General features: G+C 42.4%; 1 protein-coding gene across 1 annotated transcript; it reads right to left on the bottom strand.

Annotated features, from left to right (window-relative positions):
- Positions 1-6057: 6057 nt before the first annotated feature.
- On the bottom strand, positions 6058-17650 carry T265_01419 (hypothetical protein; the record flags this gene model as incomplete). Its single annotated transcript, XM_009165445.1, has 2 exons — positions 6058-6234; positions 17645-17650. The coding sequence occupies 2 exons, from the start codon at positions 17648-17650 to the stop codon at positions 6058-6060; spliced, it is 183 nt and encodes a 60-aa protein (XP_009163709.1).
- Positions 17651-25014: the final 7364 nt, after the last annotated feature.

Below are 25014 nucleotides of genomic sequence, written 5' to 3'. Positions count from 1 at the left end.
AAGTTAGCAAACGCGGCCCGAGCCTTGCAGATTCGTGCATTCACCTCATCTGTCACAATGCAATCAGAACTAATACAACTTCCAAGATACGTAAAACGCTCACAACTTCCAGTATTTCTCCCTGGATCTAAGTGGCCTGTTCAGTGACTGCACGTCCACACGCATGACCTTACACTTTGTAGGTGCAAAGTGCATACCAAAGGACGAGATGACTTTGGTCAGTTCATCCAGTCACGAATAGACTGGACCCCGTCACGAAGAGACTAAACCCCGTCACGTAGAGACTGGACCTTACCGTGGTGTGACGGTTTGCGCACCTCAGCGATCCATTGAGCTATACTGGAGAGTGTCCCGCGACACTCACAGAGTCTCTCATACGAGGTTGGTCAATGGTTAGAGGTCTGACGAACAGTCTGCTGGCCCTCCACGTTGGGGGTTGGAACATGTGGTGACTTGTTCCGTAGAAATGGTAATGCGTTTGCATTTCCTGCCAAACACCGCTGCCTTGCGGTTAGGCTTTGGAGCCAAAGGCTTTGGTTGAGGACCCTAATCGTCCTCCTGTCTAGGTGTGGGCGCCCTGGCAGTATCCCAGCCCACGTACAACCATGAATTTCACATACACAAATAAACTTATGCCACATCGGCCGTCGCACTGAGAGGCAAAAATAATTGTATTTAACTGGGTCCGCGAAAGCACTTTTCGAGTATTTAACATTTATACACACTTTCAGCATATTATAATAAGTTCGAAAATTCTGCATACAGACACGCTTCTTTTTGAATGGCGTAAACAGACTTTAAAACTCCAAATAATACTCCATGGCGCATGCAAAGAAACGAATTACGGGAAGCAAGTGGAGCATTTCTTATTAATTTGAGCTACCGAAATCTGTGAGAAACTCAGGAGCTCACAAATCAGTGACTACTTGTCAAACGCCATACTGTCTTATTCGGGTGTCGTGCTGTTAGCGGAACCAGACAATACAAAAGCCGAGGAGCACTGCACAATTGTTTCATTCTAATTGGAAGCCATCAGCAGTGCATGTATCACGATCCAATGGAGTAACGAACCTACGACTTTCCGGCCAGTTAGGTGAAAAATTAACCATTCCGTTATGTTTGCTAATCAGTAGTTAGTTAGTGAACAAATCATGTTGCCGATCCGTTCCTCGTGGCTAAACGGTTGTGTTGAACTACTGGCCCGAAGATCGGGGGTTCAAAAGTTTCTGGGTGTCATTCCCAATGAAGATGGAACAAACTGCATGTGCGTTTTGGCTTTTCCGCTTGGACTGGCTTCACTCACACGACGGAATTTCTACTTATCTGACGAAATCTGCGCGAAATAAAGTCATAATGTCCTACTCGCTTGAGTGAATAATGAGTAGTGGAAATAAATGGCGAATTGGATATTAGGCTTAAACGCTTTGCTCAGGGAATGAATAACGTTTGAGCAGTGTAAATTAGCGAATTGAAACTGACACAACTAGTTACTCAGATATTAGAGCTATGAATAGTCGCAAGAACAGGTAATAATTTCCATTCTGGTGCAACAGTTTATCAGTTTATCTTAGAATTGCTGTAACAGGGGAAATATAGTTTCAAGCAATATTAGTGTTCACTTAGACGGAAATATTGCATAAGGATATTAGTTAGTGCTTTGCCTTTATTTATTTGCGGTACCTGAACACAACTTGTGGCCGTAGTTTATTAGCAGTAACTGTTTCAAAGTTACGACCTACCCTTTTTAATGAGTTCATCCACTTGAGTGTTTGGACGTAAACAACATATTTTTAGTCCCACAAATCGTTATCAATGGTGCATTTCCAGGACATTCGGAATATGCACGATGTATTACTTTTGTTTTCAGTGCAGTAGTAAGTTAATGAACTTACGTTCTTTCATTTCACAAGCAGAAATTTTAAATGACAATTACCAGACAGAACACTAACTACTTTTACACAAGACTGCTGAGATCATTGTGACAAAATGTCTCCTGTGTATTGTTTTGCTTGGTGTTAGGCAGGAATACACATGGATCCCACTACGCCGCACATCTTTAGGCGCTGCTACGGCCGAGAAGCCTGACCCGCTCAAGGTCGGCCCAGAATTCGGGACGCTTGCCGGTTCGGCATCAAGTCGAGATCTGGTTGGTCAACAATCTGGACCCAACAGCCAATCATGACCCAGTATTGGCCAAATGGCGGTTGCCAATAGCGCCCCAGAACGCGTCGGAAGTTCCAGAAAGTTATAACCGCTTGCGCTATATATACGAAGCGCTGTACAACTGTTCTTGATTTCGTATTGGGCGTTAACAGACCTTGTGCACCTTTGGTAGTTGTTTTGACGTGAACGCTAGTTTGGGGGGCTCAGCTCGAGAACTAAGCTGAGGAAAACACCGTTACTACACTTAGACAGTATAATTTTAATACAACAGCACCACAACTGATCTGATAGATGCTAAAACTCTAATTTACAGATTGCGTTTGTGCAAAAGGTAAAACAAATTTTATCTAGTTTACCAGGATTTACATTTTAAGTAACTATATTCACGCCATCTTTCAGCTTTTCCAGAGTTTCGCATAATTCTACACAGAAATTTGGAATAGTGCATACGACCCGTTTACGATGCAGCTAGAGGTGCTTAAGAGTGCATTCAGTGTGCCAAAGTCGTTCAATGCTTGATAGCATTTGTTCGATAACAAGCCGATATTTATGACATACCATCAATCCTATTACCAGCTATGGGGAAGAAAAAGACAAATATTACGAGTGGAATTTTTAGACGACTCATTGTGTGAGTTATGCCAAGGTAATATGACCTTTAAATGGAAGAAGTGGCAAAAGCTTGACGCAGAAATCAAAGGACATCCACTTTGCCTATTCTTCTTAAGTCGTGCCTCTAAGGGTTAGAGCTAGCTCGATAATCACCACTGCGTGATCATCTTGAATGCTTATACTTTAAGTCTGTAAAGAATAACTGAAGAACAATATTTCTGGTAGTTTCCTGAGCAAATTTCAACTTAACAACTTGTTCCTACTGGTAAAATCAGAATAAAGAAGCGTGCTGTTTTGTGCGCTCGTTAAGTTGAGATGAAAAATGCATTAAGTGAAGTGAAAAAAATTGAAAATAGTTATGTGGAAAATGTCCGCTTTTCTTAAAGCCTGCTAATTTTATCGAAGCAGTATCTGCTGTTTCTAAGTGCGAGCATCTTAGCAAAATCTTTTGTTAACTAAAAAGCAAATACTGTCAGATTTAACCAAATTGGTTTCGGATAAGTTAAAATATGCCTGTTTTTTATAGCAGACCGTGAAATATTGTTTACAACTTAGGATTGTTTTCACCATTGTCAAAACATAAAGCATGTTTCTTATCCAGAAGTTTTTTTCAAACAGGGCGCATCTGGGCTACTTGGCATTGGGTCACCACGCAACTGGATACTTTAAACACTTATATAGGTCTACAAAACGATTGTTTCAGAAGGGCACTTTGCTCGTATTGATAAATGACGTGCTCCTGGAATGTTACTCGATTATGGCTGAAACATCAATGCATTCACTCATTAAGGAGAAGAGTTTCATTGGCAAAATTGCAAACAGTATATGCCATGTATAGAGGAACTCGACCAAAAATATAACCCACCTTCTTTAAGAGGGTTTCGAACTTGTTTGATTCACGGATGTACCACAGAGTGAGTGTTACAGCGCTAATATTCTATAGGGACGAAATCCAGTAGTATAAAATAAACGCCACTGCGGTTTGAGCACCAATAATGGGTTGTATAAGAAAACAGTTTCCCAATGGATTTAATGGATCAGCATTCATCAAGAAGGGGTGCCTGCACAACATACTGATAAATTCTTCATGACATTTACAGGAACAATAAAATTCTTGCTGGCCCTTCACATGGCGTGTTTCCAATGGGTTTTCAGAGTGAATAAATGCTAGAATGTTTACCACACCATCTTTTTAAATATTTCTTCGAGGGCAGAATAAACATTTAAAAGATACATTCTAAACCGCACATTTAACTCCTGTTCGATACCACCGGATTTACTACAAGCAAAATGAGCCTGTATTTTGAATGCTAACATATATCTTGGCTGTTTGTTTATACAGTTGAAATATCTTAATGTGCATAAAGGCGTTTGTTTACTTGAAAAATTACTTTACATTCCCCATTTGCAGAATGCCATAGATAGTTCACAATGTGAAGAAGTCTAGAAAATCTTACCGCGTGCTAAGCAGCAGTGTGACTATATATAACTTTGGAAATTATGCCTTTGCTACTTGTGGTTTTACACTCGCGAAAGAAAATACACTATTTAAAATGCTTTTTACAGACAAACTCAAAACTTACCTTTGGTAGCGAGTTCATCATTTGCCCAATTTAAGCACACAAAATAGCAGTTGGCAGGTAAGTTTTTATTATGACTGACAGCTAATTTACCCACACGTTGCACACCTTGTGATGCACGTAGTTCGTTACCATAAAATCGCTAAACGAAGACTCACATAAGGATACGGGTAAAACAAAACACAACCGTCAAATTTGGACAACATCTTCGCAACACTGTCGGACTCACATCTTGACCCTGTGCCCATCAAGAGTTTTCAATAGACCAAATGAAGCTTATAGAGCTAAAAATGGTGATTCAGCGACAAACGCTCATTAAGCGTTTGCACTGGAAATAAACTTTGATATTTATATGACTCTTAGCCAGTGGCAATTTTGTGAGTGTTTGCTTCACCGAAAAGGCATTTTCCAGAATACCGTCGTGCAGTCTCTATACATTTTGAACACCGACATCTGTGGGAAACTCACCAGCAAACAATCTGGTAATTAGTAGCTAAACACTACACCATCTTACCAATGTTGCGGAATGTACGTAGCTCGGGGGCGCTGTTTGGTTGTTGATCTGTTCGCCGAGCTTGGCAGTTGAATTGCAAACGTTTCATCACCAATCGAGGTGACAGCGTCAGTGCAGGGTTGAGTGGGTGAATTCCTCGTCTTCTGCCTGTGATTATATAGCTCCTAAACAGTATCTGGTAGTCCCGGAAACGGTCATCGTGTAGTATGATTTGTCTTCTGTGAATCTCACGTGGTTTCAATCTCCTGTGCCCGGTTGGTTCGTTGGGTGCATTCAATTCGGCAGTTCTGTATGTGGTTGTCATGCTGTGATTCGGTCGTTTCCTTCTTGCTTTGTGGGGTGGGTTTTGCTCATTTGATTGGCCTTCTGTTTTTCGTGGTTGCCTTCCTTTGACCCAATTAGTCCGTTGGTCGCCGTTAGGTTTCTTAGCTCCGAGTCACGTGACCGTGTGGTTCTTTCGACCGTAACGGCTGATAGACTGGGTCAATGTCGATGTGTTTATTGATCGATTTTTGTGTGGAGTACCACGCCTCGGCAAATTCTCGCTCCCGTTTTGTTCTTGCGTGAGCGAGTATTTGAACATTATCCCAATTGAACGTGTGTCCTTCTCTGTCTTCGTGGATTGAGGCGAGTGACATTGGGTCATGTCTTCCACTGGCAAGCTTGTGTTCGTGTATTCTCGTAGCAAGTTTTCTTCCAGTTTGGCCAACATAATGTTTCTCGCAGTCGGTGCATTCAAGTTTGTAGACCACATTAGTTTTCTTCAAAGCATTCAAACTTCCCCTTGGTTTCGAGAGGGTTCTTCTCGACGTGTTGTAGGCTTAAAGGCGACTGCAATTCCATGTTGCCGTAGGTGTCGTGCAGTTAGCTCCGCCCCATTTCTGATATACGGCAGCGTAATCTTCCTCTGTTCTGGTTGTGTTGACGGACCAGCTTGGTGTTGGTCTCATAAGCACCTCCATATGAAATTTCTCGCGTAGCCGTTATTTCGGAATGTCTCGAAGAGTCTTCGTTCTTCCTTTTTCTTCGCCTCTGTTGTGTTGCAATGTGTCTCTATTCGCTTGAATAGAGTTTGAACACAGCTCCGCTTGTGACAGTTCGGATTGTTGCTGTGGTAATTCAGAATCTGGTCCGTATGCGTTTCTTTCCTGTACACTTCAGTTTGTAGTTGGTCGTTTGTTGTCCTTGTTACGCCAATTTGTTGTTCTCCTCAGTTTCTATTGTGAATTGGATGTCGGGAAACACGTTGTTCAGCAGTTCCACCGCTCGTAGTAGTTCACTTTTCTTCACAACAGCGAATGTGTCATCCACATATCGTGCCCATATTTTCGGCCTGATGTCATCTCGGAAATTACAATGCAGAAACTGGAAGAAACTGGAAGAAAACTTGCTACGAGAATACACGAACACAAGCTTGCCAGTGGAAGACATGACCCAATGTCACTCGCCTCAATCCACGAAGACAGAGAAGGACACACGTTCAATTGGGATAATGTTCAAATACTCGCTCACGCAAGAACAAAACGGGAGCGAGAATTTGCCGAGGCGTGGTACTCCACACAAAAATCGATCAATAAACACATCGACATTGACCCAGTCTATCAGCCGTTACGGTCGAAAGAACCACACGGTCACGTGACTCGGAGCTAAGAAACCTAACGGCGACCAACGGACTAATTGGGTCAAAGGAAGGCAACCACGAAAAACAGAAGGCCAATCAAATGAGCAAAACCCACCCCACAAAGCAAGAAGGAAACGACCGAATCACAGCACGACGATTGTTTCCAGAACTACCAGATACTGTTTAGAAGCTATATAATCACAGGCAGAAGAGGAGGAATTCACCCACTCAACCCTGCACTGACGATGTCACCTCGATTGGTGATGAAACGTTTGCAATTCAACTGCCAAGCTCGGCGAACAGACCAACATCCAACCTACACCATCTTATTGAGGTTTTTCCCTGTGATTTCAGGCAACCTACCCAAGGAACCTGTACAGCCTTTTCATCTCCATTGGGAATAATCAGCAGTGCGTGTCTCACGAAGCCCCGGGGAGCCGCGAACCCAAGATTTCCTGGCCAGTAGGCTATAAAATCAACCGGTTAGTCATCAGCGCCGAACAGCAGTTCGTCAGTGAGCAAACCGTGCTGCTGACCTGTTGATCGTGGCTTAACGGTTAAATGTTTAAATACGGGCCGGAAGGACGTGGGTTGGAAAGCTTCTTGGTTCCATGAAATGCATGTTGCTCACGATTCCAAATGCAGATGCAACCGGTCTTTTTGTAAAGTATACTTAGTTTAATTCTAAATATTTACGGCATATAGATCATCTATACATTCACCTAGAAATAATTGCCGCAGGTCAGTTTTTCCGACTGCTACTGCTGAGCCATTTTAAGATACAGATGACGCGCAGGTCTTGTGCTTACGAACTTTTTAATTTCATGGTAATGACTCCATCCGTTTTTTAGATAATTAGCTAACATCAAATTACTGTCGTAGTTGCATTTTGGTACTTGTCAAATTGGAACGTAATTCACGTAAAGTTTTGCGGAATTAACGTTTAGATTAAAGCCACAAATAAAGCCTCTCTCTGTAAATGTTTGTCACAGATTCACTCAAGTTATATTTAAATCACTGGCTCATATCCAAGGGCTATTCAAAAATGCCGATTATGACTGACGTACGCTTTAGGTTTTTGAAGTGGCAAAAGAAACAAGTGAATAAAAACATCCATAGAAATAGAAGTATACACGCGCAGCGTATACGCGTACACTTTGAAAGTGACAATAACTACTGAGGCAAAATATCCCCCAAAAATTATATTATTGAGCCTCAGATGTACTAAACAGATGTGAGTTAATAAGCAGCTGGGTACAGTAATAAATTTTCATTTTGGAGGCTTTGTTCTTCAAACAGAGCCAGGAGCGATTTTAGAATATTTTGCATTTTAGTGACCGGTGCCTCCCATGTTCCTATGAGGGACGTCTGGCCTTGTTTGACTTTACGGAAGCACCATATCCCGTCTGTTACCATGAAGACTCATATAATTCTGTGTACTGTCATTAACTGTTGATGACAATGGGTCGGATTTACTGACTACCACATCAATAGGATGGACCTTTCCACATGGACATATCCAAATTCATCAGCCTTGATTAGTAACTTTATGGTCGCTATTTTACAGGCCTGAGTTCGAAGGTTTTCAAATGAATGGTTTATTCTTTATCGATTTGGTCCCTGTTTAGATATACACATTCCTTTGATTTTGTGCTGCAAATGCGTTCTACAATCACAAACAACGACTATCATGACACATCTGGTAAACGAACGCTTTTTTGCGCTGATAGCGCATTTCTAAGAATAAACCGAGCAACAAAAACACAAATTGTCCGAATCGCGCATCACAAAAAATACTGCATGCCGCACGTCTTTCGTGTTACAGTCCATCGCAACAAGAAGTCAGTTTTAAGGTTGGTTAAGTTCAAAAGTTTTATTTGTGTTTCAACAAACTACAATGGTCACTATAATTAAAACTATATAGTCATATATGTATATGAACACATAAATCGGACTAGGAAGTTGTTTTTGCTGAAGATCTTTTCATATTTTTGGTTTTGATGACATTTTTACAGGTCTGCTGTTTTTGTTCAATATTTTAACACACTGCCAAGAATCATAACTACCTTCTTTGGGGCATGCCGAAGCTGCCATTTTTTGTGGAAATGCGAAAGAGTATATGGCCAACAGTGTTCAAGGCAAGAAAATTACATTTGCTATTACAAATTACGGATACGTCGGGATTAAGATTAGCATGGCGCTATAACTAATATTACGTATGCTAACAGTGGACCGAGCAAATTCCACTGACTTTGGTATAACTGTGTCAGTTTTTTGCACAGGTAACCCAGAGGCATCCGTAAAAAACAACACTGATAAAGAAAGAAACGAACACTGGAACAACATCCAGAGGGCCATCAAAAACCTTCGAAAACGCGAAACCTGACGCACTGATTTACGTTCGTTTTTGTAAGATTATGAGATTTTGAGATTTTTCGGAGGATCACTTCCCTGAACAATCGCTCTCAAAAGCTTTAATAAACATTTAGTACAGCTAGACCTTGCAGATTACGTGATAACTCCCCGTTTTTCTTGCGGTCCGTTCATAAGCAACGCAAGTGAAATTCCCCTCAAAATCGATATTTACTTATCAGTGACGTTAAACATGTTTCGTAAAATAATGGTTTGCTCATAACAGTTTAATATATCTCGCAAAACTTGTGAGCCAATTTTGGCAATCAACCGGCTATAATTAGCCCTTATTGAGAACTTCTCTCTATATATATCCAGCCTGAAAATGTCGTCTGTTATGCTCCTGTGCAACAAAACATTCTTTAGCTGGTGCATACATATTGCCTCGTTTTTAAGCTACAGGCAACACTTTTGTTGTCCTTATTTGATATTATTCCTCAGCGACAGAAATATTTCCACAAATCATCAGTTACGCTGCATTGTTGGAATATGATTACGTAAATACAAATCTTACCTTGTTCTTTAAGCAGTTCGACTTCCGAAATTCAAGCAGTAAGATGTCACAATTTACTGGCTGTGAGGGGGTCACGGATGCCTAAGTCTACTCAGCAATGTATTTGTGAAAGTTACCTCTTTTTCAGATGACATTTAATCAAAGAACAGTTTAGAACGACACGTTGAGTAGGCTTACGCCAAACTAAGTACACTTACGTTCTTTTACTGGAGTTGTCATGCGTGTTATGTAAAATGGTCACTTAAACTGAGTCATCAGGAAGCTAACAGTTTTACCCCATTCATGCATCCGAAATTACATTGATAATATAACCGTCCTTTAGCTTACGAAAATCTTAGGTATACTCGCAAATGTCCTATGGTATTTATTCAGCTATTCATGTACATATCGCACGTATGTAGAGGTACTGAGTGCGCTGTATGGCGCTCAGCCCACAGACGCCCCGATATCAAGAAGACACCCTCGCATCAAGGTGGCTTGGGCTGCATGAAAAGTGAGGTTTGATTCAGAAAGCACCGGTAGTTTTACAAATCCTGTTTTTTCCTACTCCTTCGAAACAAACTGGCTAATAAGTCAAATAAATATCTTTATGTGTAGCAGTAAGCACAATGAACCTCTTCAAAAATCCCTAGTGTTTATACTTCTCATCTTGACAAACTTCAAGGGTACTCCATTCAGCCGGATTTCATGTTGGATTTCGGTCCACGTCAATGTTAGCATTGTTACCTAATATGATAACTCTAATTTTCACTAGTAGTTCATATGGGTTTAGGGCTTGTTCAGGTTGTTTCACTTATCCAGGTATAAGGGTGACCGTTTCTGATAACTTTTACAATGAATACTTACGTTTTTTATCACATTCTTTTTGAAGGAAGTTCAAAATAGAAAAAGGTACTTTAAATGGACATGCCATGTTTTTCAAAAGTTAATTTAAGCCTTTTAGTCGGAGAAATTTCCCTCTAGAGATATGTTATTTAACCATTTTGTAGACTGACGTTTTTTTTAAATTTCTTACTATCTCTTTTGCCATTTTGATATAAACAAAATACCCATGATACTGCAGCACCAAAGAATCCACAATTTTCCGTGGAAAAGGATATCAGGATAACATACCGGATTTCGTTCGCCGAATTTTACCCGAATGAGTGTCCTTGCTTATGTTCAAACTCGATTATTTTTCGTCGTGGGTTGGTAAATTGAGCAACCGTCTTCAACATGCTTTAATGAGATTCTGGATATTTTATTACAACTAGCATGTTCCGTTTGCATATTTAATTGACAGTCATGAAAGCTGAATTCAGCTTTCAATCGAGTAACCAATAAATATGAAGAGTGATCTCCTGACGAAGTTTTGCGCTTGATGCCAGAAACTTATTCGAAAACATCAGCAAACAACCTTTATCAGTATCCCTAAACGGGTTTCCAACTTCACGCACTTGATTTCCCTCACCGCTCGTACGAAAGGCTGTCTAAGTATGTTTTATTAGTAAGCGAATGGGTCAAAATCTTACCTTTTTGTGAAAGTGTTGTTACTTGACGGTTTTAAGTAATGGTGATTGTAAGTTATCAGTAAATGAACAAGGACTGAGTCTTCCGAATTTTTATCCTAGAAGTTTACATAATGCACGTTAATTCTGGAAAAATGCACAGTTTTATCCTGAATCTATTGAACTAAACTTGTATTCAAGATATTTGGCTGATTACTCTTCATGCTGCGCAACAACAAACGTCTTTCTCCTTGCGACCAGTCATGAACAGACTTTTATCTTAAGATGATGTTTCTTGTGTATTTCGTTGTAGGCATTCGTTGTAGTGATTCTCTTGTTAGGAAAATGACCATGAGGCATTTGCATTCAAAGGCAATGAAAGCAACTGCGGAAGCCAAAACATTTATTTAGATGAGGATCAAGCATTCCTGTTCTAAGAGCTCCCTATAAAGAATTGAAAGATATTTTTGAAATGCATATAACCAATCTATGAGCAAAATTTTTTCAAAGATTCCCACCTGAGCGCACAGCAGCCAAGAAAATATTTAGTACGATGCGTTGAGCGCGGAGTCTCATTGTCATGTGGTAGTCAGATAAATTTACTTCGAAATTCCGACAGGTATTTATATGTTCTGCCTCCTAAATTTCACCAGTAAGTTCTACGGTCATCTTATAATGCGGCACAATTACTGACATATCAGATTTGCCTACTGTCTAATGTTTGTTCCGTCTACCTCACACCATCAGCTTATTATTTTGCTGCTGGATTATGGGTGGCCGAACACCATGTCGATTATAATCGACACTAACAACTTTACATGATCATCTATGCATCTGGCCAACACACAAACAGAGGTAGACTTGCGATACTATCACATTAACCAGTTACATCTATCCCGAAAATTCTTGTCCTCGCTTCTGCAGTACGCGCTATTTATAGCATGAAATGCGGTCAAAATAGTCAACTCCTCGTGGCGCTTCAGCGGATTAGGGTTAGTTATCACTGTAAACCTAGTTCCATCGATCCACTTGCTAGTCGTCGGGTGCAACACGGCTTGTTCCAGGTTAGGTAAACGTAAAGAAATGTGGCTGCTTCTTTGCACACCTTTTTTTTGAATTGCTTTGTTACGTACATTATGACATGAGTTGTCTGTTTAGACCTCACTGCCATTTGTGTTATATATATATATATATATATATATATATATCATTTGCCTCCCTCGTGTTTGTTGGTTAATGACACTTTTCTTACCCTCATCTCCCCCGATTAACGGTCTCTTATTTCCTCGGTCACATTGAACAATCTCTGAATTTCACCTGCGTTTTCTAAATTATTTTGTTGAAAACGTCCTAAACAAACTAGGATAAGCAACATTCTGGCAGCTTAGTTGCAACTTGGCAGCAAAATTAGAATCCGTTTTGCCAACGCATGGTCATAAGTTTGTCGATACCAAGATCCATGTCTATTTCAAACGAAAGTGAGCCTTCAAACTTCAGCCCAAAACCATAATATGGTTGACCAGTTGAATACAAACAAACCCATTATTTGATTTAGCGTTTGCCACGGAAGTGGCGTTAGACAGAAAATCTGCTAATACGTCGAATTTTTCGGCAAAGTTGTCCAGTGGTATGATTATGTACTACTTCCTCTTGGGTGATTCGTCTATCGTTCACTTGTCCATAACTTCGAAATAGGAAACTTTCATCGTTTGATATGGCGTCCCAGTTTAAGACAACCGATACCTGACAATTTGACATTTTTACAAACTTCAAAGGGTGATCAAGTCTCATTGTTCACGCACCTACCAGTTGAAGGAGGAGAGCTGTCGCTACGGAGCCATCTACTAGCAATTGGCATCTATTATCATCCACTAGCAGGTACTAGTCATTAAGCAGGAACATACATATCTCCAATGCACATAGTCTATAAAACTGAACATTTTCACGCGTGCTCTTGAACTTCCATGGATATTAACTGACAATTGCACAGTTGTACACAAATATTGCGAAGATGTCCCACGAGTTTCGTAATGAAAATGACCTTCACTTGGATGCAGTGCAAAGCCTGGACACTAAATATACACTACTCGCATGTTTCATCAGAAGTAACACCGGTATAATCGTATCGTCTGCGTATGGCACGCTGTATCTTTTTAACGTCGTTTTGTCCTAGAAGATCTATAAGTATTCATGGGACAGCATTTTGTGACACAGCAAGCTGAAATTTTGGATGTCTAGTACATAGATTATATAGTTTCTATCGATCAGAAACACAGTGACTAGGTGCATCTCAATTGGAAGCCTTTTCATCCGTCTCTACCGTTCTTCGCGCTAGTTGCACCCCTTTCAGCAGCACAGACCACCTGCGGGTCCGGATTGTGTGATTGCATGTATTACCAGCCCTCGTGATCTGCCGCTTTGATGCTAGTTCCAATGACGCAATGTGTCGCGATGTAAAGCATCGTGGCTTTATCCTCGTGTGAGGCAGCCAAGCCGTTCTGTCTCTTTTAAGGGGTGGTGGTGATTGTACCGTTGCGTGCTCTAAAAATTGCCCGGCAGAGTATCTTCCTCACCTAGAATAAGGGTTTTAAATTCAGGCAAGTATCAAGCGAGGGCTCAGAATGTAGCCAAATGCCAACTCAATTCTAACAATAATAATGTTTCAGTAATTGGTAAGACATTCTAATGGCAGTGGGTATTTTTTCTGAGATGTTATCTATCATCTCATTGCTGAAGTCAACAGGTCCATCAGTGATCTCCTTTTCTCTCATCTTACCACCGCCAAGAAAGCTACTTTTGCGAATCTCCGTTGTTTATGAAAACAGATGTCGCCCCAAAAGACGGAGATGAACAGAGTTGGCAAACTGTTGATAGATGTTGATAAAAGCAGCTGTAAAATTGATTGTAATCATGGACTCTTGGCCTGAGGCTCGGGTGCTGTTGGGTGCTGTGTTACCACGCTGGAAGGTCCAGCAGGGGAGCGGTGAATGAGTGTTTGATGGGCTATTATTTAAAGTGCATTTATTGGGGCTGTTTGTGTCGCAATATGGTGTGTTCTAAGAGGCATGGGTGGTGGTATTATTACCATTCTTCAGCATCTTCTTCCGTTTACATGATGCTATCCAGCAGTTTTGAGTAGGTATTTGCCTCACAGTTCGGGATTGCAGCGTTACAGTAAACTTTTTGGATGGTCTACACCCTTCAACTTTTCCCTTCAAATCCAGGGTAGGCTGCTTTCCGAGGGACTCACCTGTACTTTATTCTCTTCACGCCTACCTGCAGGGTATGCTTTTTGGGCTGTCCTCCGCATGGGAAAGGGGGTCCTGACCTGTACAGTTATCATCAAGGCCCAGTAAAGTTTGTTAGGTTGGTCCAAACAAATATCTTTGTTTGTAAGTCTTTATCAAATCAGTGTTTGCTTAAAAAGATATTATCACTTTCGCATGGCATTGTCAGTAGATTTTTGAAAAAAATATTTTTGACGTCCTTCAGTGAGAAAAACGCTTTGATTATGCACTGCGTAATATAATGGAGGGGCACCGACCTTCAGTTTTTCCAGAGTGCAGGTTATTCAGTAGGAAATTAAAGAAGTAACAACCGCCCTGCAACTGGATTTAAATCATGTAAAAATGTGCTCTACCATGTTTTTTGACGAGCCCTTTTTCCATCTGATTAGCAAATTTGCCGAATTCTATATGAGGCGACATGCAACAGTGCTGAAACAAGTCACTCAACTTTCAATAACAGGAGAAAATGAGGGCTCAGTGTAATATTGTAGGCATATAAAATAGTAGATCGCTTTTCTTCTGAAATAACGTGAATTATATGTGCTATCGCTAGCTTTCAACTTGCGTTTGTTAGTGCCTTATCAAACACGGACTTACCCCCTACAATTCAAGCCCCAAGCTGGCGCAGATCAAACTAATCTTTGGTATTATTTATAGAAGGATGAGGCTCTACTTCCGAGTTTATGTCAGTACTTTATTGAAACATGATAATATTTTGGCTGGCTAATAATGGTCGTTTGACATCGTTGAATAAACAGTTCAGAAACGCTTTAGTCATTATATTCACAAGAGAATACCGGAAGTTCTTCAATAGTCACATCTGAATATCCTAAGAGAACGTAAAACGACAACGAGACGAGTATTGAAATAATGTCATAATGGTGCAAATTGACGCTTCTGCATTCGTACGTACATTGGTGGGTATGTCGAGCATCTACTTTACTGACCGATGTGTTTTTCTTCAGACTTCATTAAAACAAAAACCAGCTTTATTCATGAAAATTGTTTTTCTGTTATTTACGTAGAGGAAACCCTGTGAACAGGCGTTGAGACTTATGAAAATCACCGTAGATGCTCTCAAATAAAGTCTGTCAGTATAAAATTCGAGGGGCTAGATTTTTTATGCACTATCTAAACAGTGAAACAAGACGCTTTAGGAGATTTGCTTGTGGTCAGCCAATCTGGTAAACGGACGTCATACGACACTTGGGCATTAGCACTTGAGATGCTTACGGATAGCTTTACACCTAAAAACTGGTTTACCATATTGATGAGAACTGTCCAGATGACTGATGTTTTAGAACATTGCTTCTGAGAAACAAAAATGATAAGCTTAAAAATGTCAAATATTGAAAGGATATAACCGATCATAACCCAAAAACTTACATCTAAATCATTTCACGTTTGGAGCACTAAGGCGCCCTAGTCAGGTTAAACCCTTTGCTTTTGTTTGATACAATAAAAAACCAACCATCATCGGATTACACTCATTTGCGAACAAATTTGGTTTTGCGGGAGATTCACCTGGTACCCAGCTGAATCCCTCGTTTATGATGCTTCTAAGCAAATGAATGTGCTGCACCTGTCCGCCTCATGTTTCAGTTGGTACGATATCCAATATATTGCGATACATGTATATTCGAATTACACTGCTTAAGGTCGCTGAAAATTCTTGGACAGCCCACGACTGGTCTTCTCCTTCTTGCGGCTCATTAAGTAGGTGCAAGTCCTGGTGTTCCGTCTACCTTATGTGCTACTAGAAACCCAGTAGCTAGATACACTTATTTGCAAGCAAATTTAACTTTGCGAGAGATTCACCTGAAACCCAGCTTCATCCCTCGTTTGTAATGTTTCCATCAGATCTTGGATTTTCAAATAGCATTTTCACCCAACTAAGAGGGCGGCTGCGAGACTCCTGTGCTCCCAACTTTATCGTGAGTTACCAGAGGATAACCTAAACCAAGTTTGCTTAAATTTCTGACAACGAACGTTAATCAGTAATATTGGCCTCTGGGTTCCAGAAAAATGGTTCATTTGTGCAGCTCGTGATCTGCGATTTTATGTAAGCATGCAGAAGACCATATTTTCAATGAAAAGTTAAGGCAATGGACGGGTGATAACATAAGCTCATATGGTGCGACACCGATGCTCACTCTGTTGTCGTTATGCCTAGGCTGGGCGATGGATCTTACCAAGCCCATCAGTATTATCTCAACAGATTTTATTCAAGATCACATAAAAAAGCATACTCGGCAGCGTACAAACACCTCGCTTTATCACAACTGCGTGTGGTTGTCCAAACCACAGTCCAATCTCTAGCTGATGCCAGCTAAATGTATATAACTGTCATAACTGTTGTACAGTGCAGGTTACCTGGTTAAATTGGGGTTAATGGAAGTACCCTTGTACACACAATCGATTCAGCATCCCATGTAACGACGTTGTCGTGGTAAGGTTTGACTCAGAATACCGTCGCGGTATACTGTCTCCAAGGTGTGCATGTTCAGTGTGCTCCCACAGTAACAATTACCAGTACACCTTTTTTAAAAAATTATCACGACTCCCGGAAGAATTTGTGAATTGCAGTAAAACTACTAGTAACGACAAAGGCATAAAAACCTTCGTTTGTGATTTAAACTTCTGTGCGTTATTTGTTCAGTTCCTATATTTCGCGCAAAAAAGATCCAGACATCATGACTATTCAGGCTATAATTTGTAATTATTTTACATCTCCCTTCCATTCCTAATTCCCTGTGCATCTTGGACAACAAAGGAACCTTCTTCATTTCCATGTTTCAATGAGGACCGGAAAACACTACTAGGAATTTCCAACCGCTCGAATGCAAATGATAGTTAAATTAAATTCAGTTTTCTTCTATCCGGTTACTACTCTGAACAACGTTGCCAGTTTACCCGGAAACAAACCAGAGGTTATTAGTCAAAAACCAATCAGTGAAGTATGGGAGAAAACAGAGGAACGTCTCATTCGAAATCATGCCAAGAACAGTTCCAGTCTGATGGGATGAATCCCAAAGTATGTAAAGATTTTGATATGGAGACACGCGTCTAAAGACCAACAACCGAAGAAAGGACAACTAATGCTCTCTTCAAGGCGTGGTAGGCGCTATCACAGTCAAAAACTCGTACATCAGGCACAGTGTCCGTCATACTGGGTCTGGTGTGCGATTAAATGGCAAAAATGTACATAAAAGTGTCATAAGTACGCCGACGAAAGTTTTCAAAAGTGTTCACTGTTTGCTGCGCACGATAGTTTGTGCCCCGTTGCTGCTGAAATAACTAATTCAGGTAGGTGAGTGTCAAAAAGGAAGAATCACGACGTTGTACTTTTAGATGCAACTGCTGCTCTTGGATCGCTATCACTAATTCGGGAAATATTTAGCCTGCAACTAGAGACGACTTTGGCTGAATTTCAGTGGAAATATTACTGATATACCATCATTTATTTTTGAAGAGCATGGTCACAGACATAAAAATTAATGCAGACGATTAACGAATCGGAACAGCAATTGGGTCAGGCTTGATGGAAGACGACGAAGTAGGTGCTTTCAACTCTTCGAAGACGGTGTATCCCAGGTAACTGAGACGTTTTCCGAGTTCCCTTGCAACCCGATTGAGACGAGCATAGCTGCAAGACTGCAAAATATGCACCAAACACTCCGGTTGGTTACAATCTCCACGACATAAGATCGTCGGGCCACCATGACCATGCCGAGCGCTTCTAACTCTCGTCCTGAGCAGGTTGTATCGGAGCTGAATACCGCGGATAAATATCTGAGGAAACACTCGTTCTGGAAATATGAGCCATCGTTTTGAGAGAGGCGAAGTGGCCAAATCCCATAAACCGCGACCTTCAGCGCTGTTGTGCAGACTGTCACCCCAAGCAGCCACCAGTTCTTCCTTGGTGTCTACGCCTCGGATCGAAAGGCTGAGATCCCGAACAACTTTGCCGAATCCGGACTCGTTGATCACATTGCGTAGTACGTGGCACTGAGTAGAAAGGAGCTTTTCCATACGCGTTCTCCGCTGCATCGGGATTGTTGCACTCAGACTTGGGATACCAAGTCCCCCATGTTGCTTACCGGCGTGGATGTAGCTGATCGGGGCGTCCTTCGGTAGGCGTAGCCAGCCACGAATATATTGTCTGATGTAGTTCTCCAATCTTTTGAGCGTGTTCCTGTGGACTTGGCCGAGCACGAGCGAATATGTCAGCCTTAGTATCAAGTAGTTCCTCGTGATATCCATTCTTGGATGCGGCTTCAACGGGGCACCAGTCATTTCTTCAAGCATTTTGAGCAGGTGCTGTCGGTGGTTGAAGACCCCTTTCCCCTTGGAGGTAAAGGGAATGCCCAAATATGCTACACTGTCTGTCGGACCCAGAGGAGTGATTAGTTTCTCGACGAAGTGAAATGGTTCGGCTGAGACTGCTGTTGCCAGATGTTTCCTGTCCCCACAAATAACCATCACTTTCGTCTTTCGGGCGTTCATTTTCATGCCAGCTCTTCCCAACTCAACCGCACCAGTTTCAAGCTTCTCTTTAGGGCGTGCCTGACCCTCTGCACACACGACCCAGTCGTTAGCGAAAGCAAAACCATCTACTAAGGTGTCATGGATCTGGTATCCCCGTCGCGGCATCGACAATCCAAGAGCCTCATTCATTGCCATAATGAATAATAATGGGGAGAAAGGATCCCCTTGCCTCACACCTCTGTGGCGGTGAACTTCGGAAATGGGGAAAACTGCTACGGCATTCTCATACGACTGTGCGGTGTATCGAACTAGGGGTGGCGGAGCTCCAAACGCCTCGGCAGATCTAACGACTGTGTCATGCAAAAGCGAATCAAAGACTTTCGAGATATCGACAAACGCCAATCTGAGGTTAGCAGCAGTCGCTGAAGAGTGACGAAGCAGGGCATGCAACAGCGATGTGGCTTCCAAACAGCCGTCTCGATGCAGAAATGCAAACTGAAGTGAGGGCAGTTGCAATCTACGGCTCCAGCGATCAGCAAGCACCTTATGGAAGCAACGAACAAGAATGGATGTCACGGAGGCCGGTCTCAGTTGATCTGATGAAGTCGGATGTGTGACCTTCGGAACTAGGGCGTGGGGGACAATCCCCAGATAACAACAGTAGGTTGAAATACCTAGCAAGCACGTTAGCATTGAACCGGCGGAGCGTCCTGGGTGTGAGCTTGTCCAAGCCTGGAGACAAGTTGCCCATTAAACGGATAGTACGGCCGACTTCCTCTCCTGTAATTGGCTCGATCAAGCTCCAGTCGGATGGTACTACTATGCGACTTGGTCGGCTATCCGCGTGTTTTGGAGCTGAGAGCACTTGCTCCCAATACTGCTCGGCGCCCATAGGTAGGCCGCAGTTACCTTTGTAAAATCCTTTCATGACCCATCGAGCACAGCAGACGCTGCTTTTTCCTTCTTTGGTGGCATAGGGTCTGAGTGGCGGCGTAGTTGGCTCGGCGGATCTGCTTTCGGTTGACCGGGATCCAATGGGCTAGCTGACGGCGGCATCGGAAAACAGTTTTCTAGGTGTGTGGAAATGTCCTGGAGGCGTGGAGGTCCAGAAGCGACAGGACCTGCTCCGGTGTCACGATGCCAGACTGCAACCCTCGGGCAAATGCCAGAAGCAAGCGAACGGTCAGCATGGGATTCCAAGATTGACACGGTGCAATCCAGGGTTTGTTTAAACCAGACGCTGTAGTCATCGGCTTCTGATAAGTAGGTCGTCGTCTGACCGATAGTTTGCTCAGGTTCACCAGATGATGATTCGTCCTGTTGTGCTTTCCAGTTAAGCGCCCTTAACCTGGTTTTGATGCTAATAACCGATCGACCAGGAAAATACTGCTCCAATCTTGCGAACAGCTCGGTTTGCGTGCCATAAGGTGGATATAAATTGTTAGCCAGGCGTAAGAGCGATTGTGACTCTTGCTGGGACCAGCGGGTACCAGAATACTTCACTCGGCCAAGGCTATCCGCATTATGCTGGGTGGGGTGTGCGTGCCGGCGGTGTTGACTCAGGCCAATCTTCGTCGGAAAAAGGCGGGAACAATCAGCGCAGGCCAATTGGGCAACCGTGTTCGTACCAACACTTTCATTGTCGTGAACTCGATGGTGGGCTACCAAGCCAGCTTTCGATTTGCAGCACTTGCCACATCCCTCACACGTGAACCCAACGAGCCTCTCCTGTGTACTGGTTGGAACTGGTGCGGAGGCGCCAGGTGATTCGTAGTACAGTTTGTCGAAAGTAACCAGCACATTGAAACATTGAAAGCCCTCTCTGGAGCTGCTGAACTCTTAGCTCACCCAGACTGACGTCCAGGCTACCCGACCGGCACCACGAGGAGGTGGTTCAGCTCGCCGACTACAGTAAGTGAAGACTATGCGGGTGCCCAGAAGCCCACTGAAGTTCACTGATCCAGTGTAGGGGTATATACTGATAGTGGTCGTCTACGTTTTTTGGAAAGGGTCAGAAGTGTTTATGGCAAGCCGCACCCCAGGCGCAGGAACGTTATTCACCCTCGTTGGACTGTTCGCGGAGCTATAATTTCTCGATTTTACGGTAACATAATTGAACTTCGTTTACAGATCATGACTTCTCCCAATTTTCACCCTTCACAGAAATCAAGAGGGCATTTTCTAATACAGAACTCTCACGCTCAAAATTGATGATACTTTATCCCAATTAGATTACAACGTACACGTTATTTTATGTTCGGTTGAGGACCTACTGTGCTGGAACATTTTTTTCTTATGGCAAACAAAGTAATGAATATATCTTGTTCGGGGCGTTTGATGAGTAACTTGAATGTTTTGCATATGATCACATGAAAACTGGAGGTTTTAGTGTCGTAACTTTCCTGAGATGAGTTGGTGCCTACTTCCCGGTTTGCTTTGTTTTTTTTTAGGTTCTTCAGTTTTCTGACTATAGGGCCGGATATTTTGACTGGGCACCAAGCTGCTACGAGTCCTCTCGGCTCAGAGCCTTTTGCACAGACTCTGGGGAATCTGTGACTCAATGACCTACAACCGATAGTTTTTGAACAAAAAGCTTTTATTTGAGCGAATCGCTTCTGCGAGTCTTACTGCTAAAAGCAGACTGGCACGACGCTGGTCCACCTTGTTTCCTTTTCTTTTAAGATAGACCAGCTAACCAGTCCTTTTAACTGCGTTGATCAGCCCTTCAGCATTTCGAAAACACGGAAGATGGAGAGAGTACAGAGAAGTTTGAATCCCACATGAATGCCGGTCATTGTAGTGGGCTTGCTTCGAGAAAAGCACATTTATAAAAATTAAATGTTTTCATCCGACGATTCGCAAACTGATGTTTGACATTGTTAACTATAATTATATAGAGTCAGTTATATAACACCACAGTGAAATTGGGCCAACTATTCCTCCTTGTCTCGTCCCTCTTCTTCATTATCACGATCCGTTGATGTGAGTCGCACCCTGACCTCAAATCAACGGACATTGACCTTAGAAGAAACGGATGGACGGCCCGAAATCATTCAACTATGTCAAATTTACGTCCAACTTTCATTCAAATATTTTTGTTTGGGCTGAAATTTGGCCAGTGGAACATCCAGCTGAAGTGGTTAGCATCTATCGCTGTGTATCGTTGCAATCAAACCATCACAGAAGTCTGTTCCTCACATGGCGCCTACAATTTCTTCGTTTCTAAATGGTTACCTGCGCTTCAACAGTTTTCACATAATTTAAGGATGAACTTTAGGTGAATTTCAACAAAGTAAAGCATGGCGTCGTCTGCAGAATACCGGAATGTTTTGTGCACCCCTAATCTGTCACCAGTCTAAACATTTGCGTTCAAAGTTAAGCTTTTGATGCGGTTCTGTTTTGAGAACTCCGCAACCTCCAGTGGAGCCAGCGAAGCTTCCATATGTGCTGACGGATGTCAGCTTGGAGTAAACGGTGGGGGACAGAAGTCCCTATGACAACGGTTTCTCCATCAAATTATTTCTGACTTAGTAAACTACAAAAAACATTTCCTGTGGAGCCTAAATTTACTCGGAAAAAAATTATAAGTCCACCGGAATTCAAGCTAAACAGATATGATATGATTGAAACTTGTGACAAACAAGTTTAGTCTTGCGAGAGATTCTCCTGGAACTCAGCTGAATATCTCGCGTATGCTGCTTTTTGCAACTGAATGCGTTGCACAAGGCTGCCTCATATTTCGTATGGTACGATATTCGAGATATTGCCATATAAGTAGCGCAGTACGCATAAGGTTGCTGAAAATTTTTCAACAATCCACGACTGGTTTCGTCCTTCTTGCGGCTCATTAGGTAAGCGCAGGCCCTGGGGTTCAGCCAGTTTTATGTGCTAATTGAAACCAAATTGCGCGAGATTAGAAAGGGACACTCATTTGCAAACAAATTTCGTTTTCCGAGAGACTGACCTGGATACACGCAGAATCTCTCGCATATGATGTAGTTAAATGTAACCTTATGAGTAGCGTATTACGTCTACACGGACATCGTAATATTTCGAATATCGTACCAAATGAAAAATGAGGTGCCGAGATGGAGCAAATTCAGTTACTTAGAAAGCAATAGCTTTGGGCATCACGCGAGTGGTAGTCATCTTAGTGGGCTGGTTTCGAGGAAGACACATTGCCGAACACTAAATGACATAATCCCACATTCCGGTAACTGATGTTCTGTGTCGCTAAATATGGTTATATGGACTAAGCCATAGCACATATCAGTGACAGTTGGCTAACTGTCATCTTCTGGCTCGTACCACTCTCTCACTCGAGTCATGGATGCGAATTGCACCACGACCACAAGTCAACGGATGCCCACCACATCAACTTTGGAGGAAATGAGTGTGTGGCCCACGACCACGTGCTTCCATTGCCTTTATATTTGACGTTTGTTAAAATGTTCCTACTCAAAGTGAACCCTAGACACAGAAACATCCGACTGACTTTTTATAGTGTCGCTGTGTACTCCTTCAAACAAACCGGCACGAATGTTTATACGGCACGTCCGGCTTAGCCTTTTTTCGCTTCAGCTTGGTCATCTGCGAATCATCAGTTCGCATAATAATTCAAGAACGAAATTTAGGTGAAATGAGGTGAATCGAAGAAAAGTAACGTCAGCAGAATAGCGAATTTCCATGTTTACGTCCATTCTGACGCCACTCCATACATTCGCTTTCAGGGTTAAACGCTTGAGGCGGTTGATTTTTGGCATTCCAAAACATCTAATCAAGCCATCGCAGCATCAGTCAGATAGGCTGGCAAATGTCACATCAGAGTAAACAGTGAGAGGTGGAAGTCGGCATCTCGACAGCTGGTTTAACGGATTACCTTGGAATCAGCAAATTATGCTTGGCATTGACTGCGATGCTAGTTTTGGTTCCAAAATGATCTTGCTTATTCACCGAGAGGCAATCCAAATAGATGTGGTATGATTGGGACATTGAACGCTCTACCGCAACTAATCATACAAAATTTCCTGTATACGTGAAGAGACCTCAGGAGACCAGGGATGCCACAGAAATATTAGTATTAAAATCAGTACGATTTTCGCAAGAAAATCCCAGGAGAACCGGAGAACGTTCACCACGAAGTGTGCTGGAGCACGTGAGGCTCTGTTTGTGCTTTTTGCGAAAATAGCCATGAATGTGTTGTGCAAGCAATGCGCGAAGCGTGGGGTTTCCGGCTGATCATTCCACCATTCTTCTCGCTCAGTGGTAAGAACTGTGAAGGGATCGGCTATGCGAGCTCTGAAAACACTGTAATTCATAAGCGGAGCCATAAACATGACGTGTTAATGACACATTTGTCGTGATTGATTGTGGGGGACAAGTAAGTGCTGAGACGAGGTTCCAACCAGCTGAATCAGGTGCCACCCACTGGGCTACAACCTGAATGCTGGGCAAAAGCTCATCAGCAGCTGACAACTGTGACAAATTCCGATAGAACCTTTCTTCCTCATGTCACGGCTGCCGTCTTTCGCAATATATGTGAAACCGTCACAGTCACAACTGTCAAAATCATGGTTTTCTGAATATTGTGCGACCTCGTTGACTCAGCAAAATTGGCTTCAGTAAATTAAGCCGGTGCACTGTCTTTACTTGTGATTCTAGTTGTACAGTACGCACAGCATGTGCAGATTTGTTTTATTCAGTGATTCAGTGATAAAGTGATTCACCCCATCATTCATGGTGACGTCACGCACCCTGCGTTTGAAAGCCGGCAGTACAAAGGACCCGTCATGATGCATCTATTTCATTTTCCGCATCATGTTCAACTACTTCTGTGTTCACTGATACCTGTTTTCGTGTCGTTCAGGAAAATTCTCTGTTGGAGGAAACGACAACACAAAGGAAATTGGATGCCCCGTTAGATCCTGAAAAACGGTGTCAATAATCAAATCGGATTCCGTTCTTAAAGTTACTGAATTAAAAGCAGAGTTGGTCGATATGTCCCTTCTGCAAAAACCAAATGCACAATGTGAAGCATTCATTCGCCTGTGATATTGCACTTCACGTTTCGAACACATATTTTGTCGTTTAGGATGGTGCACACATTCAGTGAAAAATTGCGATATTGTCGTACCGGGTGGCCTTCACTCTTGCATTACACTTCTTGAGGCATAATACTGCATGTTCAGTAAACAAGAAATCGATACTGTGATTCCGTATGGTGAGGATTGGTTGCGAATCCCCGATTCAGGCCACGTATTGGCACAGAGCCTAGCAACAAATACCCAAACCCTGTTCCAAAATCTATAAACAGATCCTGAGAACAACATTGAGAGT

The sequence above is a fragment of the Opisthorchis viverrini genome (assembly GCF_000715545.1).
Source record: "Opisthorchis viverrini unplaced genomic scaffold opera_v5_15, whole genome shotgun sequence".
Lineage (NCBI taxonomy): Eukaryota > Metazoa > Platyhelminthes > Trematoda > Opisthorchiida > Opisthorchiidae > Opisthorchis > Opisthorchis viverrini.
Note: the sequence above shows the minus strand (reverse complement) of the source record. Positions and strands in the feature narration are given on the sequence as shown.